Below are 25,225 nucleotides of genomic sequence, written 5' to 3'. Positions count from 1 at the left end.
CATAGTCACTCCCCTCTTCTTTCTACCCCTTCCACTGACCACCCAAACATTAGCTTCCCCTAAATAAACAGCTAGCACCGGGACAAAGGGCAGCACCGGGACAAGGGGTAGCACCGGGACAAGGGGCAGCACCAGAACAAGGGGCAGCACCAGGATAAGGACCATCACTGGAATAAGGGGCAGCACCGGGACAAGGGGCAGCACCGGGACAAGGGGCAGCACCGGGACAAGGGGCAGCACCGGGACAAGGGGCAGCACCGGGACAAGGGGCAGCACCGGGACAAGGGGCAGCACCGGGACAAGGGGCAGCACCGGGACAAGGGGCAGCACCGGGACAAGGGGCAACACCGGGACAAGGGGCAGATCCCGGCTGAAGGACTCTGGCAGGTCCTGTTTGGACGGCTCTGGCAGGTCCATGCTGGCTGACGGCTCTCGACGCTCATGGCAGACTGACGGCTCTCGACGCTCATGGCAGGCTGACGGCTCTCGACGCTCATGGCAGACTGACGGCTCTCGACGCTCATGGCAGGCTGACGGCTCTCGACGCTCATGGCGCTCTGACGGCTCTGGCTGCTCATGGCTCACTGACGGCTCTGGCTGCTCATGGCTCACTGACGGCTCTGGCTGCTCATGGCTCACTGACGGCTCTGGCTGCTCATGGCTCGCTGGCGGCTCTGGCAGATCCTGTCTGGTTGGCGGCTCTGGCAGATCCTGTCTGGTTGGCGGCTCTGGCAGATCCTGTCTGGTTGGCGGCTCTGGCAGATCCTGTCTGGTTGGCGGCTCTGGCAGATCCTGTCTGGTTGGCGGCTCTAGCGGCTCCTGTCTGGCTGATGGCTCTAGCGGCTCCTGTCTGGCTGACGGCTCTGTAGGCACATGGCAGACGGGCGGCTTTGCAGGCTCATGGCAGACGGGCGGCTTTGCAGGCTCCTGGCAGACGGATGGCTCAGATGGCGCTGGGGAGACGGATGGCTCAGATGGCGCTGGAGAGACGGATGGCTCAGATGGCGCTGGGGAGACGGATGGCTCAGATGGCGCTGGGGAGACGGATGGCTCTGGCCGGATATGGCGCACTGTAGACCTGGTGCGTGGTGCCGGAACTGGAGGCACCGTGCTACTGACAAGCACCTTCCTACTAGTGCGGGGAGCAGGGACAGGGCACACTGTATTCTCAAAGCCTACTCTATCCCTGATGCGTGGTACCGGCACTGGTGACGCCGGGCTGAGGACAAGCACATCAGGATTAGTAGGGGGAGAATATACAGTGTGTACAGGGCTCTGGAGACGCACTGGTAGCTTAGTGCGTGGGCCCGGAACTGGAGGCACCGGGCTAAATACACGCACCACAGGGAGAGTGCGTGGAGGAGGAACAGGGCTCAGGATACGCACTGGTAGCCTAGTGCATAGTGTAGACACTGTAGGTACTAGGCTGGGGCGGGGAGGTGGTGCCGGAAATACCGGACCGTGGAGGCGTACTGGCACTCTTGAGCATTGAACCTGCCCAACCTTACCTGGTTGAATGCTCCCGGTTGCCCGACCAGTGCGGGGAGGTGGAATAACCCGCACCGGCCTATGTAGGCGAACCGGGGAAACCATGCGTAAGGCAGGTGCCATGTATGCCGGCCCGAGGAGACGCACTGGAGACCAGACGCGTTGAGCCGGCCTCATGACACCTGGCTCAATGCCCAATCTAGCCCTCCCAGTGCGGGGAGGTGGAATAACCCGCACCGGGCTATGCACTCGTACAGGAGACACCGTGCGCTCTACTGCGTAACACGGCGCCTGCCCGTACTCCCGCTCTCCACGGTAAGCCCGGGAAGTGGGCGCAGGTCTCCTACCTGCCCTTGGCCCACTACCCTTTAGCCCCCCCCCAAGAAATTTTTGGGAGTTACTCACGGGCTTTTTCGGCTTCCGTGCCAGACGCGTTCCCTCATAGCTCCGGTTCCTCTCTCCGGTAGCCTCTGCTCTCCGCAGTGCCTCCAGCTGTTCCCATGGGAGGCAATCTCTACCAGCTAGGATCTCCTCCCATGTGTAAACACCCTTTCCATCCAACACATCGTCCCATGTCCATTGCTCCTTCTTCTCCTGTCCCTTTCTCCCTTGACTCCGCTGCTTGGCTCTGGGTTGGTGGGTGATTCTGTAAGAGCTGTCGCTCTCCTCATCCTCAGAAGAGGTGAGGAGAGAAGGATCTTCGGACCAAAATGCGGAGTCAGGGAAATAAGCCATTTTTATTTACAAATACGACGTAGACTAAACAAAACAAAACACTTTCAAAACTTACAAAATAACAAAACGACGTTGACGCAACCTGAACATAAACTTACATAGACAAACGTAAACTCACGAACAGGAACGGACATCGAAACAAACGAACAGCCAAACAGCTCCAAAAGTGAATACATCGAATAACACGAAACATCACAGGAGACAACCACCCACAAACAAACAGTGTGAATGCCCTACCTAAATATGACTCTTGATTAGAGGAAAATGCAAACCACCTGCCTCTAATCAAGAGCCATACCAGGCAAACCAAAACCAACATAGAAACGAATAACATAGACTGCCCACCCAAAACACATGCCCTGACCAAAAACACATAAAAACTAACATAAATAGGTCAGGACTGTTACATACTGACTGTCAACAATTAAATACAAGACAAAAACAGCCACCTTTTAATTTTTTTCTCTATAAATATTTTTCTTTATATAGTTGCGTAAAACACAGAACTTTTGAAAAAGTAGTAAAATCATGTATGTTCTCTCATCCCTTTGGACGAGCACAACCAAAACTAATCTCCAATATGGCAGAACGTGCAGTCAAAATAAATTGTAAGCCTGGGATACATACTGGCTAAACACAAAAACGTATTGACTGCCCACCCTTGAAAGACAAAATCAGAAACCAAGTTGTCCTTACTACGGACTTGTCTGATTTCAAGGGGAAATACCTGTAATATGAGACTCCAGTGAAGGAGTCGGCGGTTCGTGGAACTTGTCTTTTGCAGGAAAATGAGATGAGGTGTAGAGACCGATGCATAAACCTCGAAGTGCTAAAGAGCCAGTACCAAGCGTCTCCTTCTCGATAGTCGAGTTGTGTTTTTGATATGAGGCCAATTTCTTTGAAAAATACCCCACAGGGTGCTCAACATTTGTATCGTCTTTCTGTAGGTGCACAGCCCCTGCTCCTACATTGCTGGCATCGGTGTAAAAAGCAAATGGACAACGGAAATCCAGAGCAGCTAGCACCGGTGCAGAGACCAAAATAGTCTTTGTCTTCTCAAATGCCTCCTGACTGTCGAGGCTCCAACAGAAAATGACTTTCGGACTGGTCAATCTGTAAGTGGTGCATCAACCTGGGCAAAGTTCTTGCAAAAAGCCAAGTCGTAGCCAGCCATTCCCAAGAATCAGCACAGAAGCTTGCACTGGAAGGTTATTGATGGCCTCCACTTTTTCGGACTCTCCCTTGTCCCACCACCTTCCCGAGATATTTCACTGTTGCTTGGGCAATTTCACTCTTTGACAGGTTAATTGTCAGGTTGGCAGCTGCGAAACGCCGAACAGACTCCTAATATCCTGAAGGTGTTGGGGCCAGGTGGTGCTAAATATGACCACATCCAAATATGCTTCAGCATTTTCTAGGCCACATAGCACGATGTGCATGAGTCTTTGAAACATGGCTCTGGCGTTTCCTAACCTGAATGGGTGACAAAAGTAGGCACGCTCAGTTAGAGGGACCTGCCAATATCTCTTCAGCAGATCAAACTTGCTAACGTACTTAGCAGCACCAACAAGGTCCACACAATCATCGACCCTGGGCAAAGGGTACAAGTCCGACTTAGTAATGGCATTGAGTTTCCAGAAATCGGAAAACAAAACCGCAGGTATTAAAATACAGGGCGAACTCCACTGACTGTTGTCATGTTGTGCAATGCTATGCTCAAGCATGAACTCCACCTCACTGCGGAGCTTCTCTCTCTTTTCAGGATTCACTCGATAGGCATGTTGTGTGATTGGATCAGAGTCCCCAAATTTCATGCTCTAGTACATTTGTCTGAGTTGGCACATCTGAGCATAAACCCTGATATATTCAAAGCAGTGAAACATTGTTTCCTTTTTCCTTTGGAGACGAGTGTGCCAAAAATACATCAAGGTTTTCTAGAATCTCTGAGTTACTCAACCGTCCAATATACACAGGGTGTATTGGGCTTTCCTTGTGCTCTTGAGGAAGACTATAGTCAACAGTGACAGCAGCAGAACATCACTATCGGTTTCCACCGACTTGTCCGCCTGATCGTAACGGGTGAAGTATGGTTTCAATATGTTGACATGACACAGGCATTGTTTTGTTCTTGTTGTCTTGCAACAACCACTCTCTCAGCAAACTCAAAGGATCTCTGGCATGATATTCAAACATGAGCTCATTTGGACTAAAACCGAGAGATTCCTGAACAACCTCCCACGCTGCAAACAGCAGAAGACACCTTCGTTCCAGTCATTCTCAACCTCAAAGCAGTTAGCTCTCAACATAGACTTCAAAGTCTGATGAAGTCGCTCAAGAGCACCTTGAGACTCTGGGTGGTAGGCACTAGAGGGGCAATGGGTAACACCCAATTGCTATAGCACTTGCTGGAAGACATTTGACATGAAATTCAAACCTTGGTCCAACTACACTACCTGCTAAGGTCCAAATGTTGAAAATAATTTTACCAGGGCCTTAACAATATTTGGAGACGTGATTTTCCTCAGAGGATTGACCTCAGGGAAACGAGTAACAGCGCACATAATGATCAAGAGAAACTATCATGAAGGATAGCATCTTTAACAGTGTCATAATCTGAACTCTGGTCAAGAGATAAAGTGGCATATACTTTGAGCCCTTCTCACAACAACACTTTGGAGGAGCAGTAACTAAATATCTCACAACCATTTTAGGGATGTAGCAATCCGCTCAAACAGAGTAAAATATACATCCACATATTTTTTGTTGAAAGGCGGTACAAGCCGGCTGTTCCGACCAAGATCAAACTCTGAGGGTGCAGGATGGCCTGACTGGATTCTGAGGGCTTCCAGATCCATCTCTTAATCTAATGGAATGTTCACATTCCTGATCTTGTGGTTTGGCTCCTCCTTCATCTTGTCTTTCCCTGTGGTGCAACTCATTTATGTGGCTCCAATCTCTCCTTAGGTTCTATTTCCTTGTGCTCAAGGTTTAATTTCTGTTGCTCCAACTTTGCCTATAATTCTTACTCCCTCAATTGCACGTCTATGGGACTCCCCCCACCACCCGTAGCACCCTTTTCATCACCCTTGCCAAAACAGTACCGATCAACTCTTTGACTACTATTTGTGGATTGCCAGATGCCACTTTGATGTCATAATACTTTGCAACGATGAGCAGATTTGCCTTACTACATTTATCTAGCATCCCCCATGTAGGGTTTTCCACAAATGCTTCCAACTTAAAGACCATGGATTTTTTTTTTATAAACCTGTGTATTTATGCAACTTTCAAAATTATTGGACCAACCTTATAATCCTTTTGGGTGGATGTCAGTGACAAACTCTACCACAAAACTGAATTTTGAACACTCAAATATCTGGGCACAGCAGAGCTTCAAAGTAGGTGATGAGAGCCTCTATCATACTTATGGGAACCAAGATCCTGGACGGGGCCCCATTTTATAACGTTCCCAACTGACAAACTAAAAATGTCGCTGACAACAAAGGGATCTAACAAAGAAAAATAACTTTGACAACCACAAGAAAGGAAAGAGGTTTTAAAGGGGTTCTGAAAGGCACCCATGTGGGTTCCCGCTGAAAGTTGGCAAAGCCACTAGTAAGGGGTTTCTAAAGACAGCCACCAAGGATGCCCACTAGGTCTGCCTCCGAAAATAAAAAAAACACAATTTAGGATAGAGAGTAAAAAGAATATGGAGCAAAACAAACAGGAGAAACACCAAAAATCAGGCTTCTTTCAAACTTAAAATAGGTTGAGCTCGAAATTGCACCTCAGCTGCCGTGAAGTGTAGCTTTCCCAACATCTCTTAAGCTCAATTGGAGCACTGGACCAGCCACTCTTAAATATCACCAGGGCTAGGTGAACCACCTTCTGACTAATGAGGTGGACAAGCCAACACAGGTATAACACATACTTACTAAACGTGTCGAAACAAATTGGTGCGCCCTACGTGCTAACATGCTAACGCGCTACCTCTAAATACAAATGGAAACACCAAAACCGGTAACAATGTCCATCATCCATTTTGTATGATATATTATGAATTACAATTCATATGATATGTTATGAATTTGCAAAACGTACAATATGTAATTAATTTTCAAAATGTATAATATGATACGAATTCCAATTTGTTGTGGCTAACATTATCTAGGTGGCTAACGCTAATGTTAGCTAGCTAGCTAATGCTAGCTAGGCTAGAGGCTAAGGTTAAGGTTAGGAGTTAGGTTAAAGGGTTAAAGTTAGGGGAAGAGTTAGCTAAAAGGGTTTCAGTTAGCATGTTATCTAAACTTCCCCTAACCCTAAGTAGTTGCTAATTAGCTAAAATGCTAAAGTTGTTCGTGATGAGATTCTAACACGCAACCTTTGGGTTGCTAGACGTTCAAATTATTCACCTACCCTCCTTTTGTTTTTGCGTTACGTAACCTTCTGTCTATGTTCCATAGCAAACATAACATATCATACTAATTTGAGTGTCTTAGATTTACTTGTACTATGTTACGTCTGTCTCTGAGACCAGGCTTTACATCCAGCTATTTATCCTGTAAGAATCCAGCAATAGTGAACACATTTTTTATCCATACATATTAAATTTACACAATTGAGTAGCTTACATAATTGAGTATAGTTAGTTTTTTTTCAATTAGTTCTCATTGAAGACCGAGAAAGCACTCTAGACACAAACTGTTATAGACCTATATCCATCCTGCCCTGCATTTGTAAAATCTTCGAAAGCCAAGTTAATAAACAGATCACCGACCATTTCGAATCCCACTGTACCTTCTCCACTATGCAATCTGGTTTCCAAGCTGGTCATGGGTGCACCTCAGCCACGCTCAAGGTCCTAAACGATATCACAACTGCCATCGATAAATGACAGTACTGTGCAGCCGTCTTCATCGACCTGGCCAAGGCTTTCGATTCTGTCAATCACCGCATTCTTATCGGCAGACTCAATAGCCTTGGCTTCTCAAATGACTGCCTCGCCTTGTTCACCAACTACTTCTCAGACAGAGTTCAGAGTGTCAAATCGAAGGGCCTGTTGTCCGGACCTCTGGCAGTCTCTATGGGGGTGCCACAGGGTTCAATTCTTGGGCCGACCCTCTTCTCTGTATACATCAATTATGTCGCTCTTGCTGCTGGTGATTCTCTGATCCACCTCTACGCAGACGACACCATTCTGTATACATCTGGCCCTTCTTTGGACACTGTGTTAACAAACTTCCAAACGAACTTCAACGCCATACAACACTCCTCCGTGGCTTCCAACTGCTTTTAAATGCTAGTAAAACTAAGTGCATGCTCTTCAACCGATTGCTGCCCGCACCCTCCCAACCGACTAGCATCACTACTCTGGATGGTTCTGACCTAGAATATGTGGACAACTATAAATACTTAGGTGTCTGGCTAGACTGTAAACTCTCCTTCCAGACTCACATTAAGCATCTCCAATTCAAAATGGAATCTAGAATCAGCTTCCTATTTCGCAACAAAGCCTCCTTCACTCATGCCACCAAACATACCCTCGTAAAACTGACTATCCTACCGATCCTTGACTTCGGCGATGTCATTTACAAAGTAGCCCCCAACAATCTCACTACATATCTGTCGCCAAACCCACTGGCTCCAGGTCATCTATAAGTCTTTGCTAGGTAAAGCCCCGCCTTATCTCAGCTCACTGGTCACCATAGCAACACCCACCCGTAGCACGTGCTCCAGCAGGTATGTTGCACTGGTCATCCCCAAAGCCAACACTTACTTTGGCCGCCTTTCCTTCCAGTTCTCTGCTGCCAATGACTGGAACGAATTGCAAAAATCTCTGAAGCTGGAGTCTTATATCTTACTCTCTAACTTTAAGCATCAGCTGTCAGAGCAGCTTACCGATCACTGTACCTGTACACAGCCAATCTGTAAATAGCACACCCAACTACCTCACCCCGATATTATTACTTACCCTCTTGCGCTTTTGCACCCCAGTATCTCTACTTGCACATCATCATCTGCACATCTATCACTCCAGTTTTAATCGCTAAATTGTAATTATTTTTGCCTCTATGGCCGATTTATTGCCTACCTCCCTACTCTTCTACATTTGCACACACGCTGCATAGATTTTTTTTTCCTTTTGTGTTATTGACTGTACCTTTGTTTATGTGTAACTCTGTTGTTGTTTTTGTTGCACTGCTTTGCTTTATCTTGGCCAGGTCGCAGTTGTAAATGAGAACTTGTTCTCAACTGGCCTACCTGGTTAAATAAAGGTGAAAAAAAAGAAGAAAGAAAAAATAAACTTAGTAACACGACTAAAAGCATGATCTGAAAGAAATGCAGGTAAAATCCCACCTGCTGATGAGTTTACACCACATTGTTTTAACCTGTCGTCTTTAACAATAATTGGAACTTATTACTCTGATCCCAATAGCCAAGGCAAACATTACAGAGCATTTATTTTGAATGAATAAACAATGCATTTGGAAACTATTCAGACCCCTTGACTTTTTCCACATTTTGTTATGTTTACAACCCTGAAATTGATAAAATATATATTTTTTCTCATCAATCTACACACAATATCCCATAATGACAAAGCAAAAACAGGTTTTTAGAAATGTTAGCATATGTATTAAAAACAAAAAACTGAAATATTACATTTGCATAAGTATTCAGACCATTTACCCAGTACTTCGTTGAAGAACCTTTGGCAGTGATTACAGCCTCGAGTCTTCTCTGCAGAACCTCTCAAGGTTTCCTACAGACGTGACGCTAGGCATTCAGGCCAAAGAGTTAAATCTTGTTTTCATCAGACCAGAGAATCTCGTTTCTCATGGTCTGAGAGTCCTTTAGGTGTCTTTTAGCAAACTCCAAGTGGGCTTTCATGCCTTTTACTGAGGAGCGGCTTCTGTCTGGCCACTCTACCATAAAGGCCTGATTAGTGGAGTGCTGCAGAGATGGTTGTCGTTCTGGAAGGTTCTACCATCTCCACAGAGGAACTCTGGAGCTCTGTCAGAGTGACCAAGGCCCTTCTCACCCAATTACTCAGGTTGGCCGGGCGGCCAGCTCTAGGAAGAGTCGTGGTTGTTCCAAACTTCTTCCATTTAAGAATGATGGAGGCCACTGTGTTTTTGGGGACCTAAATGCTGCATAAATGTTTTGGTACCCTTCCCCAGATCTGTGCCTCGACACAATCCTGACTCTGAGCTCCTCGGACAATTCCTTCGACCTCATGGCTTGGTTTTTGCTCTGACATGCACTGTCAACTGTGGGACCTAATATAGACAGGTGTGTGCCTTTCCAAATCATGTCCAATCAAGATCTAGAAACATCTCAAGGATGATCAATGGAAACAGGATGCACCTGAGCTTCATTTTGAGTCTCATAGCAAAAGGTCTGAATATTTACAGTAACAGTCAAAAGTTTGGACACACCTACTCATTCCAGGGTTTTTCTTTATTTGTACTATTTTCTATATTGTAGAATAATAGTGAAGACATCAAAACTATGAAATAACACATATGGAATCATGTAGTAACCAAAAAAGTGTTAAACAAATCAAAATATATTTTATATTTGAGATTCTTCAAAGTAGCCACACTTTGCCTTGATGACAGCTTTGCAAACTCTTGGCATTCTCAACCAGCTTCACGAGGTACTCACCTGGAATGCCGAAGATAGACCTATTTAGTTATAGTCCAGGGCTTTATTTGTGTCTGGAAAACTGGCACCTACTGATATCTCTCTCGCTTCCTCCTTCTATAGCATACTTATCTCCTGCTCTTTCTCCTTTACTTCCCCTCTGTTATTTCAGTTCATCACTGTAGGATGGACTGGCCCATGGATCTGCTCCCATTGCCCCCTTTTGCTGAGCTGGGGGTCTGTCCTCTGAATGGGCTTCTGTGGACCCTGCTGCTCCTCTTCCTATGGTATTGTTACAGGGTGGGCTCTGACCCGCCAGCTCCAGGCCGAGCCATCCCAGGTAAGCACAAGTCCGGCTCCAGGCGCTCTGTGTTGTCCCGCGCCGGCAGCTGTGCTGGAGCAGTGTGCAGTGCCACATCAAATGTGGCCACTGGCGATCGGGGGACTCCCTGCATCACCATGGAGACGGGAGAGGAGGAGCAGGGGCAAGGATACCTGACCCCTGTGCTGAGCCATGCCCTGTTCCCAGCCCAGGCCACAGCGAGTGGCAGGAAGCTGTATGCAGCACTGCAGGAGTATGCAAAACGCTACAGCTGGGCTGGCATGGGACGCATTCATAAAGGACTCCGGGAGCAGGTAATGTGAAATCTGAAATTTACAGTCATTTCAATGAATGAATGATATAACTATTGATTTTTGAATAATATGAAATGCCTCATGAGCTTAATACAACTGTCTAACTCCATCATAACCCAAAAGATGATGGTTGGTTGGTCACACTTTATTTGGATAGTACAGATAATCTATCTGTAGATGCTCTACAGATGGTCATACTATCAACAAACTATATTTTCATAAGCAACTGGAAAGGAAAAGGGTGATTGATACCTAGTCAGTTGTACAACTGAATGCATTTAACTGAAATGTGTCTTCCGCATTTAACCTAACCCCTTCTACGTTTTGTGATTAGGGATAGGTATAGAATAAAGGTAAGGGTTATGGCAAGGGTTAAGTTTAGGGTTAAGGCTTAGGGTTAGTAGATATTTAGTTGAAATGTTACTAATAGTCTGTAGAGCATCTACAGATGGACTATAAAAATAGGCCATGATGAGAGGGTGTTTATTTTCCCATGACATATCAGCTACCGCTGTGCGACCTCCAATTCTTACCAACTCGTCTTTATCGATGATAGGGTCCAGCTTCTTTAGTGGAAAGAGAATATTCACAAGTGTGAGGCACAAGTGTGAGGCACTTGATTTCTTTGAAGACTTCTTGCTGTACGCATCTGATGATGGTGGTTTTGGCCTGTTTAAGATGGTTGCCCTTGTCACTGTCTGGAGCCCTGGAGAATGCTTTGGCTATTTGGAGTAGTTTTGCGATTCCTCGGGTGAGTGACTTCCAGCTGGAGAAACGTTCAAACCTGTGTGAGCCAAGTTGGACTTCAGTAGCTTCGTTAGTGAAGGTTATGACTTGCAGCCGGATCTCTGTATCAGTAATCGGATCCCACGAGTTCGAAGGTTTCTAACTGAGTAGTCTTCTATCTCTATCTTTGTCAGGAAGAGTGGGCCTGAGAACCATCTGTTGTGCTTGAGGATCGCTGCTGGCTTGCCGTAGTTTTGTGTTCTTTCAAACACTTTGCATCCGAAGTCATCCGTATCTCCAGCTGGGCCAGCGGCCTCTATGGAACTCTGAGCTTCCGAAAGTTGTGTTGTGTTATTCAGTCTCTCTTTGATCTGAATTATGTTAGCACAAGGGCTAAGGAATGATGTGCGCCCATTTTGCAGCACATTTGTTCTGTAAACACTAGAAACACAATTTGGCTGGCTTTTGAGATCCGTTCAGACATACATCACCGATAATGACCCATCCGAGGTCAAGGCGTTGTGCATAGAGTGCGTTGTATTGCTCTCTGACTTTGTGCACTCTTAGTATGTCTCTTCCCGAGCAGGAGAAGGATTGCTGCGCCCGTGTCGAGTGCTGGAATCTTGTCTGCAACAGGCATCAGATGCAGGAGGTGACTTGCAATTTCAGGTGAGGGAATCTCTGATCTATCGTCAGGCATCATGTCACATTCTATGAGAGTGGGAAGAGTAAGCTGTGTTTTTCCTTCCAGTGACTCCACAATGTAGTTGCTGAACCTCCTCTGACAGCGAAGAGGTCGAAGAACTCAGTTCTGACTAACGACCTGTTGCTCTGTTCATCTAAGACGGTATACATTCTGACTGCCTTCTCTCTGTGATCTGTGGGATACACTTTGACTATCTTGGAACACGATCTAAGAGCTGACTGCCTCTCCACAGATTTCAGTGCACTCTGAGGTTACTGCAGGTGTTGCACTTTCCCTATGCTCCCCGCCATGGTCTTCCTTGGCTGCGGAGTTCTCGGTTTTCCATGGGGCTTGCCCCGGATGTAACGCAGACGGATGTCTATCACTGTTGCACTCTTTCACTGCACCACTGTCTCAGTCTTTTGCGAGATGTTTGGTTGAAGCACAGCATCTGAAACAGATGTGGTTGTTTTTGAAATAAGACTTGCATTCATCCAGTGTCTTGCTCCTGAAGCTGCGGCATTTTCTCAGAGGGTGAGGCTTGTTGTGTAATGGACACTGTTTGTTTGGTACCTCAACTGTCTTCCGTGAGGGATGAGCCTGGTTAGCTTCAGACTGAGATGAAACTTCTGTCTTCCATACGGACACTGGAGTTCTGTGTTCTCTGTTGTGCTTCTTTGATGGTTTTTCAGTCGATGTGAGCTTGAACCTCCTGTGTTTAGAAAGATGAAGCTTGGATCATTGCGAGTCCTCGATAGCGATGTGAAGAAGGGATCCACTTTTCCTGTGGCTGGGCCTGTCGTGTAGTCAGTCTATTTACTCTTCTGCTCTCACAATGTGTAAGCTACAAAGCTTGGCAGACACCTTACACTCTTCTAATAAAGAATCAGGGAGGCACTGGTACCGCTAATAATCTTTAGTAGGTATGGGGGACAAAATGGCGCCGTGAAGAGAACACTGTGTGTTTCAGTGAGCTCCCGTGGCATTCGTAGATTTCTCTTTTTACATTAATCTTCTAGCTTGAAAAAGTGGTAGAATTTGCTAGATAAGTTATCCTACAATGAGTCTTGATGGCTTTTTCTCCAAAAAGTTAGACAACATGCCCTGCAGAACTACTAAGAACTCGACCAAAACCATCATCCCTGTAGATGTGCAGGAGGAGCTAGCTAACGTTAGCGAAGCTAACACCACTGCGGATCCAGGCACAATGGACCTAGTGATTAAAAGGATAACGGATAACATTACTAAAGTGATCGATGTTAAAATAGGAACGTCTTGGAAGCAATAGCAGGCCATTCAGCTGAACTACAGAGGTTGGTTGTCAAGCGTGTGGATGAGGCGGAAGGAAGAATTTCTACTGTGGAAACTTCAGCTACATCAATGGACACTAAGTTAAATGCACTTGAAAAACAAGTGCGCGAAATGGCAGAGCACATTGATGACTTGGATAATCGAGGACGCAGATGCAATATCCGTGTTGTGGGACTCACGGATAATTCTGAAGGGACACGCTCAGTAACATTTTTTGAGGAATGGATCCCTGGCTACCTACAAATGGACACTAAGGCTGGTCGTGTGAAGCTGGACAGAGCCCATCGCTCTCAAGCAAAGATACCCGGACCCAACCAGCGCCCACTGCCAGTGGTTATAAAGTTCCACAACTTCACCGACAAGCAGCGAGTCATGGATGCGGCTAGAAGCATCGATTCTGACGGTAGTCAACGTCAAGGTCCAAGGGTCTCATTTTTCAATGATTATTCCACAGCGGTTGTACAAAGACGCAAAGCGGTTGATGAGGTGAAGGCTCGACTCAAGAGAATGAAGATGGGCTACACACTGCTGTACCCGGCCACATTGAAGATTATGGTCAACGGATCGCCTAAAAAAACTCTACACACCTGAAGAGGCTGCTGTGTTTATTGACTCTCTCCTGGAAATAACTTTAAGCTGCACCTCCGCAGCGTTTAATAACTTTTTTTATTCGAATCTGATCATGAAGCAGTAGTGTGAGTTCTCACGTGCTCCTGTTCAGTAATATGCATATCTTTATTCTTCTTCTTGCTAAAGTAACTGCCACTATAGCTCAGACTGAAATATGTGGGAATCTATATTGGTGCCCAGGCTTGGTTTTAGGTGGAAGAGCCTCAATCTTCTTCTATTGATTTTCATTTCCATATATATATAAAGGATGAGGCTATTGAACGGCAATGTGGACTTAAGAGTCTAGTTAGCATCATCGGAATTTAGAAAACTAGAATAAATGTAAACAATATAAATACTCTAGAAACACAATTTGAAATAGCAAACGCATGTCCTAATAACTCAAAGTACTTACAGATTCGTCTTTAACCAAAGCCTAGTAAGATTTAAATAAAATTGAGCTAGTCTGTCTGTTGTTGATGCTCGGATTGTTCTGACAGGAAATAGCTCTGCACCGAGAGATAGCAAATTAAAAGCTACAGTAACGTTACCCAGCTTCCTCACTAGATATAATAGTTTGTACAGAAGTACAGCTATCAGAACAACCTTACTGTAATATATTTTCCATTAAAATATTCAAAACAAAACAAAAATAGCTTTTTAGAAAATACAACTTTTCTCATGGAAGAATTTTGCTAGGATTGTCTAGGAGTGGTCTGAGTGAAGGACTTGGGAGGAATATGTAACCTGAAAACTAGCTGTTATTGGCAGAGAGGTTTGGAACTCTGTTTTTTATTGGTCTATTCATTTATGCTGTCTGGTGATGTCACCAGGCAGGCCAAAAAGGTCCTGTGTAGATTGTACTTTCAGCTAGCAACTATCAGCAATACCACTGATCACATTTAAAAAACACTTTTACAGTGTTAGTTTCACCAGCTGTTGTACAAATATGACACAAAACTGAATTTTGACTGCAGTCTTTCACAGAAATGATTCTATATAGTACCAGAAAAGGGTTCTTTGGCTTGTAACGATAGCAGAACCCTTTTTGGTGCTATATAGAACCCCTTTTGAAAGGTTCTATAAACAACCATGTTCAAAAGGTTCTATATAGAACTTTTATGGTGCTGTGAAAAGCCCTTTCTTAAAGGTAGACTCCGCTAAATGACACGAGCAACACTAAAGATTTTAACATGGTGATATTTGCAACATTTCGCTCTCACACTGTCACACTTTCTGTGCATGTGCACCAAAACAGCGGAGGAGTTGAGCCTCGCACTTCAATGCTCTTACTTGTTGCAGAAATTGACCCACGATGCCATTTTCTTTCTGCATCTACATCATATTGCTGAGTCCACCTTTAACGCTAAAGCAGTCATTCTGGCTGCTCATGAATTATCTTTATTTATTACTCTGCAATTTTTAAAATAAGTTATAAGACTTTTTCTAAATAAGTCTGTATAACATACTGTCTGTGTTAAAATCGTAATATCACAAACAGAACTGGATGTTTAGGAGGGCCTGTCATTTTTTGAATGGTTTACCCCCGTTGCATCTCCTCCCGACAGTAGGGCCTGCTCCGCTCCTTCTTCCGACAGTGGAAAGTGCAGTGCCCAACAGATAATCACTCTGTAACGATTGTTCTCCTCCTCGTCTGAGGAGGAGCATGGATCGGACCAAAACGCAGCTTGTGTGGAATACATGATGAATTTATTTAAACAAGACGAACACGAAGCACACTTGAGAAATTACAAAACAATAATCGACGTAGACCGACCTGAACATGAGAACTTACAGAACACGAAGAACGCACGAACAGGAACAGACTAGACAAACGAAACAGTCCCGTGTGGTACATACACTGACACGGAAGACAATCACCCACAAACAAACGGTGTGAACAGCCTACCTTAATATGGTTCTCAATCAGAGGAAACGTCAAACACCTGCCCCTGATTGAGAACCATATAAGGCTAAATAACAAGGAACCCAACATAGAAACACATAACATAGAATGCCCACCCAGCTCACGTCCTGACCAACTAAACAAAGACAAAACAAAGGAAAATAAGGTCAGGAACGTGACACACTCCGATAATTTCCTTGAAACTGAACCTAAACTAGTTTAACACATATAACAACAGATTAAAAATATTAAGTCAAGTATAATGGGGAGAAAGGGGTAGAATGGATGAGTTGATAAGCAAGGGGAAACAGTGATGCATAATTATGTAATCACCACTTATGAATGAAGAACAGGGTGGGCTATTCCATTGTATTGATCCATTCTAATTATAATATTAAAGATGCAATATGCAGAAATCGCTCTGCCATTTTCTGTTTGCTAAAATTCTAACAGTTGACAAAACAAGCAAGTATAAAGTAGTAGAGAATCATTATACCATGTAAACCGTTGTCAAAAAATATTGTATTTCAGCTGTTTGAATCTGGTGTACGAAACTGAAAGTAGAAGATGCTAAAACGAAACTTAAGAATGGGAAGTTTAGAAATAGTGCACACAGAACAGATCTACTGCTTCTTAGACTTGCTTTCAGTGAGAATGACTCACATTTCTATATGAATTTGGTAAGGTCGCCCAAAAAGTTACATGGCTTTAAAATGGTATGTACCCTATATCAGTCCACCTAATCAAAGCAGTCTTATCAGTCTACTTGGAGTAGGCTACAAATCAAATCAAATTTATTTATATAGCCCTTCTTACATCAGCTGATATCTCAAAGTGCTGTACAGAAACCCAGCCTAAAACCCCAAACAGCAAGCGTGTGTAGAAGCACGTGTGAGTGTGCATAATTGTACATGCTGAATGGCTTTCAATATTTGGGAAAATATCCATTACAGGCAGCAGGTGAGCGAGTGATGAAGAATGTGGTGATAAGGCTCGTGAAACCTTAAGTTAGCAAGGGGCGAAATGTCACCATGGACAATTTCTTCACTTCACTGTCATTGACAAACCAGTTGATTGCAAAGAAAACATGTCTGCCCGGCAACATGAACAAAGTGAGATAGGGGCTGCCTCCCTCTGCACAAAATGAGGCACCTGCACAGCCGTTGTACTCCGCAACAGTGCTGAAGATTGACAAGATGATGGGGGGACAATAAAGAGAAAACTGAAGATTATTACGGACTACAACCAAAGGTATGTCAAAGTGTGTCAAGCAAGTGAAAGTTACGAAAATTGTGTCAATTGTTAGGACAAGGGATAACAGCTAAATTAAATCCAACTGAGGCCATTGCATGAAGATGCACACAAGCATAAGCTGACAATAATTTATAATTTTTTATTGTTGTCTTATCGACACATTCATTATACTTCCGTTATTGCTTTTGTGCTGAGTTTCAATATTTATCAAGGCCAGTTGGCGGATGTTTAGTCTACTAATGTTTTTGTCATTTGACCGCGCATCTTGACCGTGCGTTTTGGTGGTTGGGGTATTTTTTTCCCCCGGGAATAAACAGAAAGTCAGTCATTGCATGTCAATTCAGGAGCTGATATTATAAATGTTTTAATTAAAATAATGTAAAGGTTGGGCTAGATTCTTGTCATTACAACTCATGCACCAGCTAGAGCCAGAGCCATATATTTATCTATATGGCTCTGGCTAGGGCTGTGTCCTACTCATGGAGCTTAACTAGGGCAAGTCATTTTATGCAATCAATAGCTCTACAGAAAACTGTGATGCCTAGTAGAAAAGAATATACTATTTCTTATCAGTAACGTTATGATGAAAAAGGGACTTGCATCACAAAGCAAAATAAAAAAAAACAGTCAGTAGGACAGCGTAACATTACCGTTAACAATAGTAGCTAAGTTAAAAACACCATAAACTAGTAAAAGGAATGGCAAACAAATAACATTAAAAATTACTTTGTGGTGACGAGCTACGAGTGTTAGCAACTTAGCTAGCTAGCAACATATCTTGAATGGTTGGAGCTTTCCCGTCAATGGTGGAAATACAGTGGGAACAGAACCAGGTTTCAACCGGTCCCCATTGTAGTCAGTGTCCACAAAGTGATCACTGGCCACAGTCAAACACAGCCGGTGAATGACTTCAGGCGTCATATCGACACCATAAGCAGGATGTCGGATGGCCTGCAGCCAGATCACAAAGCTCAATCGTGGTCAGGAAACGAGTGGAAATGAGTAGTGTATTTGTAGCTGACTGGAACATTAATGCACCCGGGTACAATGCAATAAAAAACACATTTATTTGGCAATTCAATGCAGAGACAACAATCATTGTTTATTTAATAATAAATACTGTTTTTAATGCATTTTAGGTAATTTAGGAAATTCAGCATTTTGATATAAAAATACAGAAATCTAAATACTCCCTTGTTGACAGGCAGTGGCTGAGACAGATGTTCTGACTGTATATACTGCACTCTTTGAGAGAGGTAGTTAGCAAACCAGGCCAAAGACCCCTCAGAGACGAATACTCCAATACTCCACAAGAAAGGAATGGTCTACTGTATCAAAAGCTTTGGCCAAGTCAATAAAAATAGCAGCACAACATTGCTTAGAATCAAGGGCAATGGTGATATAATTTAGGACCTTTAAGGTTGCAGTGACACATCCATAACCTGAGCAGAAACCAGATTGCATACCCGAGAGAATAGTATAGATATCAAGAAAGCCAGTCAGTTGATTGACAAGTTTTTCCAACACTTTTGATAAACAGGGCAAAAGAGTAATTGGCCTATAACAGTTAGCATCAGATTGATCTCCCTGGTTAACCTGTTTGGGCTGCAGGGGCAGTATTGAGTAGCCGGATAAAAGGGGCCCATTTCAAACGGCCTCGTACTCAATTCATGCTCGTACAATATGCATATTATTATTACTATTGGATAGAAAACACTCTAGTTTCTAAAACCGTTTGAATTATATCTGTGAGTAAAACAGAACTCCTTTTGCAGCAAACTTCCTGACAGGAAGTGGAAAATCTGAAATCGATGCACTGTTCTAGGGCCTGCCTATTAAAGTCCTTGATATTTATTAGTTTAGATGCACTTCATACGTCTTCCACTAGATGTCGACAGGCAGTGAGAGAAGAAATGGAGTGCTCGAATAAATGCTCTTTGTATGACGTGTCACCAGTTTCCTGTTTTCTGGAGAGCGCGTGAAGGGACCTGGATTTGCCTTCTGATAAGCTGTCGTTATGGACGACTAATATCTCCGGCTTTGATTTTATTTGATACATGTGACAAAATCATCGTAAAATATGTTTTTTCAATATAGTTTAATCAGATTATTGAAATTTTTTCGGGAGTTTTGCCGTGTTCCGTTCTCTGAGTTTGTTGACGATGGAGAGATTCGCGCCACTTGGCAAGTGTGCCAAGGGAAAAAGGCCGTTCTAAAACCAAACAACGATTGTTCTGGACAAAGGACCCCTTGTACAACATTCTGATGGAAGATCAGCAAAAGTAGGACCCATTTTATGATGTTATTTCATATATCTGTCGTACTTGTGAACTAGTAGTTTGCGGCCAGGTTTTGGGCACGCTCTCGCCATAACGTAAACTGCATATCGTAATGAAGTTATTTTTAGAATTCTAACACGGCGATTGCATTAAGAACTAGTGTATCTATCATTTCCTATACAACATGTATTTTTTAGTTATGTTTATGAATAGTTATTTGGTCAGAATATGTGTGTCAGAAAAATATATGGACGTTGTGGGAAAAAGATGCTACGTTAGCACAATGTATAACCACTGATTTCAGCTCTAAATATGCACATTTTCGAACAAAACATAAGTGTATGTATAACCTGATGTTATAGGACTGTCATCTGACGAAGCTTATCAAGGTTAGTCAAAAATTATATATCTTTTGCTGGTTTGTTACGATCGCTAACTTTTGCTACTGGGGAATGGCTTGTGTTTCTGGCTATTGTGGTAAGCTAAAATAACGCTATATTGTGTTTTCGCTGTAAAACACTTAAGAAATCGGAAATATTGCCTGGATTCACAAGATGCTTGTCTTTCATTTGCTGTACACTATGTATTTTTCAGAAATGTTTTATGATGAGTATTTAGGTATTTGACGTTGGTGTCTGTAATTATTCTGGCTGCTTTCGATGCAATTTCTGTTAGTAGCTGTAATGTAAATTATGATTTATACCTGAAATATGCACATTTTTTGAACAAAACATAGATTTATTGAATAACATGTTATAAGACTGTCATCTGATGAAGTTGTTTGTTGGTTAGTTTGGTTGGTTCTTGGTTAGTTAGGTTGGCTTTGTGCATGCTACCTGTGCTGTGAAAAATGTTAGTGCTTTTTTGTATTTGGTGGTGAGCTAACATAAATATACGTGCTGTTTTCACTGTAAAACATTTTAGAAATCGGACATGTTGGCTGGATTCACAAGATGTGTACCTTTCATTTGCTGTATTTGACTTGTTAATGTGTGAAAGTTAAATATTTCAAAAAAAAAATTTAAAAAATTTATTTTGAATTTCGCGCCCTGCACTTGAAGTGGCTGTTGTCATATTGTGCCCGGCTTCGGGCTTGCAGCCCAAAGAAGTTAAATAAAGTACGCACCGTGGCTGCCTTCCAAGCAATGGGAACCTCCCCAGAGAGGAGAGACAGGCTTGGCGAGGATGGGGGCAGCAACCTTAAGGGACATGGGCAGCTGTGAGGAGAAGGATTTATTCTCCAGCTCTTTATCCGTTTTCCAGAACTTCTTTGGGTTAGACCCACATGAAGAGAACTGCTCCTTAAAGGAACAAACTTTGGATGTGTATTTGTTAACGATACCACAAAAAAATATTAATAAAGGTCCAAGTGTATTCGACAGAGGGGATCAAGCTGATTCTATACCAATTTACAGAGGCCAGATCATGAAGGAATGCTTGCTCAAGCGTCTATGACAAGTCAGGACAGGTTGTTTCACTAAGCAGCCATTTGTAACACAGGCTGTAAAACAGTGATCACTAAGGTCATTACAGAAAACACCTGACTGATACCTATCAGGATTATTTTTTAAGGATAACATCAAGGAGAGTAGCCTTTCTGGGTGTTTTGAAGTCATACCTTGTGGATTGGTATTCTGAGAAAGACTTAGGGAGTCCCATTGCTTTAGGACTTGGTCTGGTGATTTTAAGCATGTCCCAGTTTAGGTCACCTAGCAGGACAAATTCAGACTTAGTGTAAGGGGCCAGGAGAGAGCTTAGGGCATTTAGGGTACAAGCCGGTGCTGATGGTGGCTGATTAAACCTAGCAACAGTCAACAAAGAGCCATTTGAATGTTTAATGTATAAAACCAGCAAATTAAATTGTTTGGGGACAGACTTGGTGGAGACAACCAAGCACTGAAGGTGTTCCTTTGTAAAGAGTGCCACTCCACCACCGTTGGAAGATCTGTCTTGCCGAAAAAGTTTATAACCAGAAAGGTTAACGTCATTGTTCAAACACTTTTTCTTAACCCCGTCTCAGTAATGACCAACACATCTGGATTGGAGCTGTGAACCCACACTTTCAATTGATCAACTTTAGGTAATATGCTTCTGGTGTTAACGTGCAGAAAACACCGGCTTTTACGAGAGTAGAAATCAGAATTGGGGCTCGCAACAGTAGATGGTCCAGGGTGTACATTCACATTTCCATATATAATCAGTAGTAATACAATCAGGTTAAAGCAGAGGACAGGGAGAGCTCTGTAGTGTTCATTTATAACATTTGAATGTGCATTAGATGGCAACAAGATCATATTGTACAGCAATTTCATCAGGTAACATGATGTGGTTAGAATAGGATGGAAGGCCAAGAGTCCGTGTAACCAATAGAGTCAGAGTCCCGAGTGTGGAAACAAACAGACTGTCCCACGGTTGGGTAAACAAGCAAGTTCATAGTCAACAAAGCACACAGGAGTCATGAGGCAAATAACATAAAGCACAAGCTAAAAATATAACAACTTGGGTCTAGCCATTGTAAGTTCAGTCACTCGCCTCAACTGTGCATATTTGCTGGAGAGCGAAACTCGGGAGAGAGGGGGGAGTGTGGCGGGGGTACCTATACCAGATGGGGAGACAGGCCAGCTCTTCCTGGGGTCCAAACACACCAAAGCACCCACATTACATATACATAAAACAAAAGGTAAATGTTTGTACTGAATGAGCTAAAGATAAAACTGTACATTTAACATCCCTACACAAAATGTTCAATACCAACATACAACAATATCATAATGTGTGAGTATGCATGTGTGTGTCTCTTCACAGTCCCTGTTGTTCCATAAGGTGTATTTTACCTGCTTGTTAAATCTGATTTTACTGCTTGCATCAGTTACCTGATGTGGAATAGAGTTCCATGTAGTCATGGCTCTATGTAGTACTGTGCGCCTCCCATAGTCTGTTCTGGACTTGGGGACTGTGAAGAGACCTCTGGTGGCATGTCTTGTGAGGTATGCATGGGTGTCCGAGCTGTGTGCTAGTATTTTAAACAGACAGCTTGGTACCTTCAGCTGGTCAACACCTCTTACAAAAACAAGTAATGAGGAAGTCAATCTCTCTTCCACTTTCAGCCATAAGAGATCGACATGCATGCCATTAATGTTAGCTCTCTGTGTACTTTTAAGGGCCAGCCATGGTGCCCTGTTCTGAGCCAACTGCAATTTTCCCAAGTCCCTCTTTGTAGCACCTGACCACACGACTGAACAGTAGTCTAGGTGCAACAAAACTAGAACCTGTAGGACCTGCCGTGTTGATTGTGTTGATAAGAAGGCAGAGCAATGCTTTATTATGGACAGACTTCTTCCAATTTTAGCTACTGTTGTATCATTATGTTTTGACCATGACAGTTTACAATCCAGCGTTACTCCAAGAAGTTTAGTCACCTCAACTTGCTCACTTTCCACATTATTCATTACGAGATATAGTTGAGGTTCAGGTTTTAGTGAATGATTTGTCCCAAATACAATGCTTTTAGTTTTGGAAATATTTAGGTCTAACTTATTCCTTGCTACCCATTCCAAAACTAACTGCAGCTCTTTGTTAAGTGTTGCAGTCATTTCAGTCGCTGTAGTAGCTGACGTGTATAGTGTTGAGTCATCCGCATACATAGACACACTGGCCTTACTCATAGCCTGGCATGTCGTTAGTCAAATTTGAAAAAAGCAAGGGGCCTAAACAGCTACCCTGGGGAATTCCTGCTTCTACCTGGATTATATTTCAGAGGCTTCCATTTAAAGAACACCCTCTGTTTTATGTTAGACAAGTAATTCCACATTATAGCAGTTAATGTAAAGCCATAACACAAAAGTTTTTTCATCAGCAGACTGATCGATAATGTCAAAAGCTGCACTGAAGTCTAACAAGACAGCCCCCACAATCATTTATCATCAATTTCTCTCAGCCAATCATCAGTCATTTGTGTAAGTGCCGTGCTTGTTGAGTGTCCTTCCCTATATGCTTGCTGAAAGTCTGTTGTCAATTTGTTTATTGTGAAATAGCATTGTATCTGGTCAAACACCATTTTTTCCAGAAGTTTACTAAGGGTTGGTAACAGGCTGATTGGTTGGCTATTTGAGCCAGTAAAGGGGGCTTTACTATTCTTGGGTAGCGGAATGACTTTAGTTTCCCTCCATGCCTGAGGGCACACACTTTCTAATAGGCTTAAATTGAAGATGTGGCAAATAGAAGTGCCAATATCGTCCGCTATTATCCTCAGTGATTTTCGATCCAGATTGTCATTGTTGATAGGCAACAATTCTTTCACCTCTTCCACACTGACTTTATGGAATTCAAAAGTACAATTCTTGTCTTTCATAATTTGGTAAGATATACTTGGATGTGTAGTGTCAGCGTTTGTTGCTGGTATGTCATCCCTAAATTAGCTTATCTTGCCAATGAAAAAGTCATTAAAGTAGTTGGCAATATCAGTGGCTTTTGTGATGAATAAGCCATCTGATTCAATGAATGATGTAGCCGAGTTGGCTTTTTTCCCCAAAATGTAATTTATGGTTGTCACGAATCCCGCCGAAGATGGTGCCTCTTCCCGTTCGGGCGGCGCCATCTCGCGATCCCCTTTTCTGTTTCATTTAGTTGTGTCTGATTTGTTGCACCTGTTTCGTGTTTAGGTTTGATTGTGGGCTATTTAAACCCAGTTGGCCCGCCGACTTTTGTGCGGGCTTGTTTTTCTGTTTGTGGTGTTTCGTTCATTCTAGTGGTGTCTGTTCCTATTCTGTTTAGTCCTGTTTGTTTGGACTGTGACTTTACACGCCCTGTGTGTGTGGCGTGACCGTCTCTCTGGTATTTTGGAATATTAAATCCACGTCCTTTTTGAACTACCCTGCTGTAACGGCTTTCCTCTTCCTCTTCATCCGAAGAGGAGGAGCATGGATTGAACCAAGACGCAGCGTTGTAACTTGACATGATTAATTTATTTAACAAGACGAAGACAAAACGAAATACACTTTAACAAACTACAAAACAACAAACGACGTAGACGCACCTGAACATATGAACTTACATGACACGAAGAACGCATGAAACAGGAACAGACTACATAAACCGAACAAACGAACAAACAAACCGAAAACAGTCCCGTGTGGCGCAACGTACATAGACACAGACACAGGAGACAACCACCCACAAACAAACAGTGTGAAAACACCTACCTTAATATGGCTCTCAATCAGAGGAAATGAAAACCACCTGCCTCTAATTGAGAGCCATATCAGGTCACCCTTTAACCAACATAGAAACACATAACATAGACTACCCACCCAAACTCACGCCCTGACCGTCAAACATACAAAATAACAGAAAAACGGTCAGGAACGTGACATAACCCCCCCCTCAAGGTGCGTACTCCGAACGCACCACCAAAAGTCTAGGGGAGGGTCTGGGTGGGCGTCTGACCACGGTGGTGGCTCAGGCTCTGGGCGAGGTCCCCACCCCACCATAGTCAATCCCAGCCTCCGTATTCCCCTCTGAATGACCACCATCCTATTCCACCCACTTAATTTAAGGGGTACCGTCGAGATAAGGGGCAGCACCGGGATAAGGTAGCTCAGGACAGAGAGGTAGGTCAGGATAGAGAGGTAGGTCAGGATAGAGAGGTAGGTCAGGATAGAGGGGCAACTCCGGACTGAAGGGCAGCTCCGGACAGAGAGACAGCTCTGGACTGAGGGGCAGTTCTGGATGGCTGGCTCTGGCGGATCCTGGCTGGACAGCTCTGGCGGATCCTGGCTGGCTGGCTCTGGCTGGTCATGGCTGGCTGACGGCTCTGGCTGGTCATGGCTGGCTGACGGCTCTGGCTGGTCATGGCTGGCTGACGGCTCTGGCTGGTCATGGCTGGCTGACGGCTCTGGCTGGTCATGGCTGGCTGACGGCTCTGGCTGGTCATGGCTGGCTGACGGCTCT

At 43.8% G+C, this 25,225-nt stretch overlaps 1 protein-coding gene across 1 annotated transcript in view; it reads left to right on the top strand.

Annotated features, from left to right (window-relative positions):
- asphd1 (aspartate beta-hydroxylase domain containing 1) overlaps nucleotides 1-25,225 on the top strand; it is an 80,590-nt gene that overhangs the window by 2,515 nt on the left and 52,850 nt on the right. The window contains exon 2 of the mRNA XM_055881380.1: nucleotides 10,043-10,506. Coding sequence (XP_055737355.1) covers nucleotides 10,057-10,506 — 450 coding nt within the window. The 5' untranslated portion in view covers nucleotides 10,043-10,056. The remainder of the gene's footprint in view (nucleotides 1-10,042; nucleotides 10,507-25,225) is intronic.

Source organism: Salvelinus fontinalis, chromosome 2 (genome assembly GCF_029448725.1).
Source record: "Salvelinus fontinalis isolate EN_2023a chromosome 2, ASM2944872v1, whole genome shotgun sequence".
Classification (NCBI taxonomy): domain Eukaryota; kingdom Metazoa; phylum Chordata; class Actinopteri; order Salmoniformes; family Salmonidae; genus Salvelinus; species Salvelinus fontinalis.
Note: the sequence above shows the minus strand (reverse complement) of the source record. Positions and strands in the feature narration are given on the sequence as shown.